The sequence below is a fragment of the Xenopus tropicalis genome, chromosome 6 (genome assembly GCF_000004195.4).
Source record: "Xenopus tropicalis strain Nigerian chromosome 6, UCB_Xtro_10.0, whole genome shotgun sequence".
In the NCBI taxonomy this organism is placed as follows: domain Eukaryota; kingdom Metazoa; phylum Chordata; class Amphibia; order Anura; family Pipidae; genus Xenopus; species Xenopus tropicalis.
In genome coordinates, this window is record NC_030682.2 from 28,345,856 (window position 1) to 28,355,597 (window position 9,742).

General features: G+C 36.7%; 1 protein-coding gene across 1 annotated transcript in view; it reads right to left on the reverse strand.

Annotated features, from left to right (window-relative positions):
- mrc1 (mannose receptor C-type 1) overlaps nucleotides 1-5,212 on the reverse strand; it is a 48,167-nt gene extending 42,955 nt beyond the window's left edge. Inside the window, exons 1-2 of the mRNA XM_012965627.3 lie at nucleotides 4,946-5,212; nucleotides 1,215-1,613 (exon numbers count right to left, since the gene is read on the reverse strand). Coding sequence (XP_012821081.2) covers nucleotides 1,215-1,613; nucleotides 4,946-5,003 — 457 coding nt within the window. The 5' untranslated portion in view covers nucleotides 5,004-5,212. The remainder of the gene's footprint in view (nucleotides 1-1,214; nucleotides 1,614-4,945) is intronic.
- Nucleotides 5,213-9,742: the final 4,530 nt, after the last annotated feature.

Here is a 9,742-nt window from a genome sequence, read left to right on the forward strand (position 1 = left end):
TACTTTACCTTCTTCAGACAATAGAAAATATGGCTTGTCATGTCCCACAATGCAGCTTAGTCAGCATTATACCAGAGCTTGGACAACAAGGCCACACCGGAAGAACACACAAAGCAACTATGGGTGCTATGGGGCTTCTGCCAGTGGGAAGTTGCAACAAAGCCATAAGAGTAATTAAAATAGCCAGTGGTTTTAAGGACGTTAGGTTGCCCTTAATATAACTTTTTCACATTTTTTTTCATTTTGCCAATATTATAAAACATTTAATTACTGTGCATTTTCTCTCCTACTGCAAACAGTGCACCCTTGTTGCTCACTGGCTGGGTATTTCCAGTGATTAATGCCATCAGGCAAAGACCACATTGGTGAGTTGATGCAGGCCTTGTGAGATGGTAGGCCCATTGTATGACCCGGTCATGGGCCCCCATACCTGTGTGACCAGATCAGGCAGCAATCTGCCCAACTGACAACCGTGCTAATCAAGCAGATTTTAAGGCATATGGCAAACTTAACCGGCTGGATCCTACAAGAGCTGACATTTTGCTGTCGATATTAAGATCCCTTAATGTTTTGGTTTATTGCTTTTTAATGGACCAGTCAAGCCAGAAAGTGAAAATATTTGCCTCAAGCAAATCTAGTGCATTAATGAAATGGTTACATTATAAATGCCCAGGATGGTAAGGTATAAGGTAACCATCTATACTGCTTGCTAAAAAGTATCATTAATCCATAAACAACTTCATGGCAACAAATGTGCTGTTTTATATGAGAAAGGTTTCCAGACTGCTGTCCATCTGTGTAAGAACCAGAATCATTGTACCAGCTGAGCTTAGCTGTCATCTGGTGTGCATATGCCCAATCTTGAATGGCTGCTCCATGTGTCTTACACAGTAGTTTATTTCTATAAATTGGGGTTGTGCTGTATCAGTAAATGCAGGGTGCAGTAAATTTTAATTAAAAGAATGAAGGACTCTTTCACTTTGTGGTTTTACTGGTCCTTTGACCGAAACCAAAATAGAAAATGAACATAGACTTACTAAGAGTGTTCCTTTGAGGCCATTTGTAATTACATTTTGTTTTATGTTTTTAATGGTATTCTGAAATATTAGCAGTTTTATTTTGCTATTACCAGGCACGTGGCTCAACAGCTCAGAAGAGCACTCTGACTAAGCAAGCAAGCGTATTACTTTTTCTACATAAACATAAATCCCTACCTTCATAGGCCTTAGTGCACAGGTCATCCGTTGTTCCATACACCTTCCATCTACTCCACAGTCCAGTTCCTTTGTAAAGGATAACTTTATGTTGCACGTTGCCATAATTCAAGTGCAGGGTATCTCCTTGGATTCCAAAAAGTGTATCATTTTTACATTCCCATTTCTGAAGATCGCTCGTCCCATCACAAGAGTAAGTAGTGACGACTGCCATGTCCTTTTTAGCAGTTGCCCCCAGGCACTGTTTAACGCCAACATTTACTAACTGGTGTAAAGAAATCCACCTAAATTTCTGTAAGTCATTATTATCTTTACAAGGGGCAGTCACGATGGCTCCAGAAATCTGAGCTTGTAAGCACACCTTATGCTCTTCATTGTATATGGAAAATATAGAAGAATCTGAAAAAGAGATGAAAACACTGTTTTAGTAGCGTTTTTTTCTGGAAGGAAAAACGGAAACGTGTTTGTTTTAAAGAAAATTTTAGAAAATATATTACCGGCAAAGTATTTAAATCAAATATGCTATAGCTTTCCAGCCTGTGGCAATGCCCATGCAAGGACAAGTAAAGCAAAGGATAAGCTTTTTAAAGAGATAATTAATCTACTTATTAATTTAATGGTGTAGGTTTTTCCTTTAGTATTTTAATACAGCCAGAGATGCTGTCAGCATATTATTACCATTTTATTTATGATTAAAAGTCATTTTTTTAAAATAAAAGCTTAAATAGAGTTTAAGTTTTATTGATGTCTAGCAAGAGATCTAGGGTCTGATTTACTTACATAGGGGCCAAGTGGTACTGTTACAGTTACTAATAATCACCCAATCACCAATTAGTATGGATAAGTTTAGTACAAGTTAGAAAATGAAAGCAAATATCTGATTGGTTACCATGGGTAACTACACTGGAGTGGTCAGCACCTAGTCCTCTAGTTCTCATACAGAGACTGCTGTTTGCTCTTTATCCACTCCTTTATCTTCCTTAGCCCTTCTACAGGCATCTCACTGCTGGAGTGAATGCTTTAACTATAACATGACTATTGCTCAAATTCTGCCTCTAGCAATAAAATGTGTCATATCTGTTGTTTTTGCCAAGAGGTGAGATATGAGCTCCAATAAAAACATTCATACATTCAAGCGCAAATGAGGTGCTACAAAGCACCATTTGTTCATGTCCCTGTATTTCCTTCTCTCACTTTTATAAATTCCATACAGTGTGTTCTTTCAGACACTGTTTGCATCCAACCCATCCCTCTGCTTTCTGGTTAGGGGTAGCAAGGTCACTACACATAACTCAGTTCAGCAGGTTGCCTTACGAATACAGAAGAGATATATAGCTGAGACCTTCAGCCCAAAACTGTCTAACCACTCAGAACCCATGGGCTAACTTGCATGGGTCTCCTTTACCATTTAGGCAACTCAAAAGCATCAGCTGTAGATTACATTTATATATAATTACAGTATAAATGTTCTCAGATGCCCATTGTGCTTAACGACTCCTTCTCCCCTATATTAAGATTATCTCTTGCTATATACAAAGCCAGCAATGAAACAAATCCATTTACATTTCCCTACACCTGTATCTCTTGGTCCTGCCTCTACTGCTTCCTGTCATATACTAAAGAGTGCAATAGCCTAAATTAATTATAATTAGATTAGATGTGATTTCAGAGCCATACATTAAATATAAAAGCCAATTTAGGCATTAGAAAGGTAGGAGGAAAACAATGCCATGTTTTTTATGTAGTACCTATGGAGATAGTCTTTTAAATCCATATAGAACGTTTTATTTATTATTAGCTCAAAGGGCAAATTTTCAGTTTAAATGTTATTTAGGTGTTTGTAATGTTTATCTAGTATTTGTAATTGTAATTACAAAAAAACGCCGACCATTTGTGCAAATGGCAATGCAGCTTCTCATGCCTCGAGGCATGAATTTGAGCGCCAACTTTCCACTCCTACTGCTGAAGTTTCTTTTCTCGGAAACCAGAGCCAATCTAAGAAGCATTCAAGAACAAAGAAGATTTCGAGGCATCAGGAATTCCCCTTTCTTCTCCCTCTTCCATAAATATTGTAAACAATGGAATGAAAATAACAGATGTATGCAGATCATGTGACTGTTAAATCCTTAGGTAATAAACAATACAGCGTAATAAAACTACACATGGCCCTGCTAAATACCCTCTGACAATAAAAACAATCTCTACATGCCCGACTGAGAACTAATGTTGGGCAACAATGTTTTTTAAAAGAAAGAAATATTGAAATAGCAATGCTTAGACTGGTCTCAGCACCACATCGTTCCTTGGACTATTTACCATTCTTCATAGATTTTTATATATATCTAGGAAAGTAAGGACTTTGAATAGAAAGTGAAACCTCAACTTTACATACTGTAAAGTACGTTTTCCCTTATTTTGCACCATTTTTTGTGATCCTATCAATATATAATGCATATTGCATTTCCCCGATTTTACATTTTCCCAGGTTTTACACCATTTTTGTTCCCCTGAAAACATACAAATTTGGGTTTTACTGTATAGTGCTACAGAGTTCTCTGCTGCATAATTATATATATATATTGCATATATTGTTTTATTCCTGACGAAGGTCCCTGTGGGGGACTGATTCAGCAAATCCTGTGAGTGCTGTTCTTCTCCATTGTTGGCCTTTGGCACTTAGTAAAGATTCACATTTTTCGAAACAACCGGAGTGCTGCTGTTTTCTTCATTTTTGAGTTCTTCTCCATTGTTAATATACATACAAAAAAGGGGATGTTCATGGGGGCTCATCCTTAAATTTTAAACCATTAAGCGGTGGTGTATGTATATGTATTTGTATATTAGAGAATAAAAATATGTTGTAACATTGCTGATTTTCACTTCCTTTATGTGCGGCAGAAATTCACTTGCTTTAATTAACCACCAATAGATCCACAGCACAAAACTAGCCTGCAATACCGTAAAAATCTATTTTGATAGTCAACCACAATTGAAGCAAGCGATAATCAAATGAACAGCTAATTAGAAATGAACAGATATTTGTTCTACAAACCTTCCTAGTAGTGGTATGGGACCTATTATCCAGAATAATTGGGACCTGGGGTTTTCCAGGTAAGGGGGCAAGTAACTACAGAAGTAGGTAACATATTTAATTTATGGGAAGTCAAACAGGGGAATCCTGCAGGAAACCTGACACATTTATTCATGGAGATCAATGTAAATTTTTCCAGATGTGTTTGACTACTCTGAGCCTTACAACACCATTTGATTTTATTTAATAGCAAAGCAGGGGGTTAACTACAGGTGTAGAACCTGTTATCCAGAATGCTTGGGACCTGGGGTTTTCTGGATAATTTCTTTCCATAACTCGGATCTCCATATTTTTCATTTACTAAAAAAATAATTTAAACATTCAATAAACGCAATAGGATTGTTTTGCTTCCAATAAGGAGTAATTATATCTTAGTTCTGATTTATTATTACAGAGAAAAAGGAAATCATTTAAAAATGTCAATTATTAGATCAAAATTGAGTCTATGGGAAATTTACTTTCCATAATCATGAGCTTTCTGGATAACGGGTTTCCGGATAATGAATCCCATACCTGTATGTGTATATAGAGGTATAACATGAGGTTCATTCATCCATAAAGTTACTATGGCAAAGCAGTCATATAGTGCTGGAGAATACAATTAAAAAACAGATAACATGTAGTTAGTAAAACCACTTACCCAGCTGAAGTGAAGGCTGAACGATGGAGAGCAGGATTAGAATAGGTAAGGCCGACATAGCTGAAATTGCATATTTTTCTTCAGTTTGGAAGATGCGGAGAAGAACTGACACTCTTGAAGCAATTTAGTACCAAACCTCGCTTCTGAAAAACTGCAACATCCAGGGAAAGTTCTGTACTCTAGATGATAAGGAAGTATCCTGTCACATGGGTCATTAAAGCAAACAGGAACTCCCAAAGCCAACTTTGCTTTCCTAAGCTAATTTCTCTGTTATCTATCTGCTACTGGTCTAATAAATAAGAAGATGACAATTGTGATGATAAGAAACCGTGCCGATGAGTTCCCTTCACATTTCTGTTTCCTAATGTCGCCAGTTTTATTGGTGCTTTCTTTGGAACATAATGAGAAAAGTAAAGGGGAAAAGAAACAACAGGCTGACGCCGCAAAATGACTTTTTGAAATACTGATAGCCCTTACCCATTTTAACCAGAAAACAATTCTGGAAACAAAGCAGGATTTCCTTGACAAGGCAGAGAACACTAGAATGTGAGCAGTCAGCTTTTGTTTCATTAGAACAAATATGTTATCAATATGCACTAGGGGGTCTCATTTTTGGAGAAAGAATGCATCCTCAGTTATAGATATCTAAAAAATGCAATGGTCAAGTCAATGGTAAAGAAAAGAAAATTGGAATTGTGCCTAATTTTACTTTCATGTTGAAGTCTAAAATATATACGAATACATGTGCTTTTAAGTGATGAGTAAACTATATGCACACTGTTTTGGATGCATTAGCAAAGGCAGTGGCACTTATTTATTTCCAATCTAAATGTATTCACATTCTGGCATAAAACTGGAACAATTTTTGTGCAATTTGCAAATTTGGGAGTAGATGGCAAAGCACTGGTTTATTGGTGGCTTATTAAAGGTACTCAGGCAGATTTAAGCTGCAGATTAGAGTCCTTTAGACTGATTTGGGAGCTTATCTGTCCATGTACGAGACACTCCACCCCCCCCCCCCAACGGGCCTCCCTGATCAATATCTGGCCAAAATTAGGCAGCTGTCGTTGGGCAGGTTTGATTTTCCTGATGGATTGAGGACAGCATCGGCTCATTGATGCGGTTCTCGGTCTAACGACTCCTCTAACTATACTCCTCATTATATATGGCCCTACGGCCAAACAATCAAATTAGCCCAATATCATCCACCTTAGTGGGCATATTGGGAGAAGATCTGCTAAATGTCATACAAACTCTGAACTGGAAAAAGTCAAGGAAAAGTTGTTAAAAATCTGAAAACCTCTAAAAATTTGAAGCAAAAAAAAAAACTTCCAAATGTAAAAGGGACATTTGCACCTTTTACTTGGAGTATATTCAGATTCACAATTTTGTTGCATAACATATTTTAGAAAAGGAATCATTTTTTTCTTTGCCAAATATTCAAGTTTTAGCGCTTAAAAACATGAATCGTGAAAAAAAAAAGAAAATATGGTGTCCTGCTTTTGAATTCTCACTTTTGGCCAGTAGGGGAGAGGTAGGGATGAAATAAAGGAAACCTTTGGATCCAATATAACAAAGACTCAGTTCTGATTCTTATTCTAATCTGGCACGATTCTTCTATTCTATTCTTATTCTATTCTAGTTTCTGTGGGATAGAAATAGAATTAATGTGGTCAAGTCTCTAGGGACCTCTAAACACCCTATGCAGGTGATGGGTGAGAATTGCAACTGGAGGGGCTACATAGCATTGACTCCCTATAGCTTAGACATGGGGCAGGGTTTTTATCTAGAAAAAACATGCCATTGCCAATCACTCCAAAGTTCACTAATCCGTGTACACGAGGCGAGAAACTAAAATATTTTGGAAATCCCTATCTATGATCCCAGCCCTTTACCCCTGCTCCTCCCTAAAGCATTTGTAAGTAGGGATTCTAAGTAGATGTGAATTATTTAAACCTGGCAGCCATTGTTTCTTTTAATGTAACCACTATTACACCTATGTAAGGGGTTTGGAGTTATAAGTATGTACTTGGGACAATGGTATTATTTTTTTCTCTTAGTTATTATTTTTACCATAATCCCGCGTATATACAGGAATTAAGATGAGAGCAGGCATTGAGAGTTCAGGAATGATTCCCAAAAAGAAGTAGAGGTTTGTAAGCAAGCCCCTGACTTATTCCCTAAGGCACTTGATAGGAGTGGTTGACTGTTCCCTCTATTTTATGCTATACATTTGCGTATTCTTTTGTTACTAGGATGAATCTGTACAGCAAGGGTTAACCATAACTGTACTCACCCATAACACTGTCAATGTGGAGAATTTTGCCGGATGTTTATATGTTATTTCTGAGAGTCTTCCTGTAGGTTAGAAAGCCTACAAAGTGTATATAGAGGGGTGAACTTTTCTTTTGCAAGCTTGTTCTGTCTTGTACCAGACTTATATCTGTCAAAAAATGGATAGTTTTCACATTTTTTGTGACTTGTCACCCAAATAAATTGACTTTCTGTAGAATATAGTACAAAAGAGGGTCCTCAGATGTAATGGTCTTGTATGTGAGTCCTCCCTTCCTGTTATCTAATCAGTCCTTGCACCTTTTAAAAGTCTGACCTCAAGAAAACTCAGTATGTGCCATTAATGTTTGTGGGTGGAGATTCATAAACTAGGGTGTGAAACAGACAAGTCAGCATAGCATGCACAATGGGGATGGAACAGACAAAAACAAGGCATGATTATATGTGCGTTTATTTGTTTATGTTAAGACAAAAACATTTACTCTGGATAACTGGGGCTCATACATCCCAATGCAAATTCATATTTCGAGATGCATTTTACACACAAAAAAACTGTACAATACAAAGTACATTTAGCAAATCCAACCTCAGAATGCATAGAAACACAGAATGCATGATTGTGTAGCAGTTGATGCAAGTACAAATTACTTTTGGTGCAGTGAAAGGCATAAAAACTGGGCGCCATAATCACTGCGTAGCCTTAGAAATAATTTCACATATCTTAGAAGCATAAAAGAGCGATTGATACACCTATGTTTTTAAAGTGCAAAAGTGGAACTAGAGCCCAAACAACCCAATGCCTTACCAGGACACAATCAAAAATACTTGTTTCAGCTGGGCATTTATTAAAATTCTGATTTTTGTGACTTTATAGTTGTTTCAACCCACGGCTAAACTCATTTCCATGAATGTCAGTGTTTTTTAAAAGATCCGAATTGCAAAAAGTCGAATGAAAAAAAGTTGCACAATACCACAAAAACGGCAACCTTTTAATTTTGTCGTACAAAAGCCAGCGTCAAAAACTCTAAAACCACAAAGCAAAGAAAGATCTTCCAGTTGTAAAAGATACATCTGCCATTGACTTCTAGAAGGTGCATTTTTGCATTCATTTTGTTGCATAATAAATCAAAACAAAATGACCGGGCTTTTTCTTAAAAATCTAGTTTGGCGTCGATAAAGCCCAAGTGAAAAATGGAGCATTTGTAAATGCCCCCCTTACTGGGGAAGGTTGCAGTGTAACATTGCTCTACTGTTCAGCAGTTGTGGTACTTAGTGATGAGCGAATTTTTTCGCCAGGCATGGATTCGCAGCGAATTACTGCATTTCAGCATTGGCGAATTGTTTTGTGAAACTTTAGGGAAAAATAGCTGCAAATGCATCAAAATAGGCATTGTCACATCAAAATGAGCGTGTCAAGAATAGGCGTGGTCGCGGCAAAGAAAGATATATGTCTCTTTTTTTGTCCCGTGCATCTTTTTTTGCCTCAACCCGTGCCCATTTTGACAAATAAATTTGCACAACAAATGTGTTTAACGGGTTTTCCGCCATTTCCCAAATTTTCTTATCTGTTTGCAAATTTTTTGGCGAACCGAAACGGGATAGATTCGATCACACTAGTGGTAATAATGGAAAATCATTTGACCTCCCCTTCTATCCTGTTACAATACTAAAAGTTACCTTTCCCTATAATAATAATAATAATAATAATAATCCAAGCAATGTTAAAGACTCCAAACTTTGGAGCTGAGCTCAGAAGAATCAGGGATCAGTATAATGGGCACATTTTGGATGACTTTGCTGTATGTAACTGAGACCTCAAACCAAATACACTTTTCCCATTTATAAGACATAACTGAATCAAGTGATATTTACATCATCGTGAGTATTATTATTGCCGCAAATCATTTTAATTTCATCATCTTATATACCAACTATAGACCAAAAGGCAAGAAGTATGTAATGATGTATATTAATGATTCAAGTCAATTTAATGTTCCTATAAATAAAGTTATATTTGTCTTTAAAAGTTAAAATAACAAGAGATTATCAGATCATTTTTTTAGGGGGAAAATCTCAGTCCTTTCCTCTGAAAACATTCTTGCAATTCATTAAATAACTTCCTGCCTGTCCACGAGAGACACAAATCATTCTAACCCCACAAACGGCACATTGGTGAAGGGATTACAGCAAACAGAAACCCTTTATTTTTTAATGTTCATCAGACTTTGATGAGTAAAGGAAAAAAAAGGGTGTATATTGAAGGATATTGAATAAATGTGTCCAGTAAATATATTCTACATTGCACAATACACTTGCACAAATGGGAAGAAAAGGATTTACGCCCTTACGCCCATGATTACAATTGGCAAAACTTATTTATTTGGTTTGGCAGTTTTAGGCTGTGATACTTATGAATTAAGCAATGTTCAAAGGGGATCTGTCACCTTAAGAAATAATTCCAAATCCTTTTTTATCATGTTTATTGATGAACAAAGTTGTTTCGCT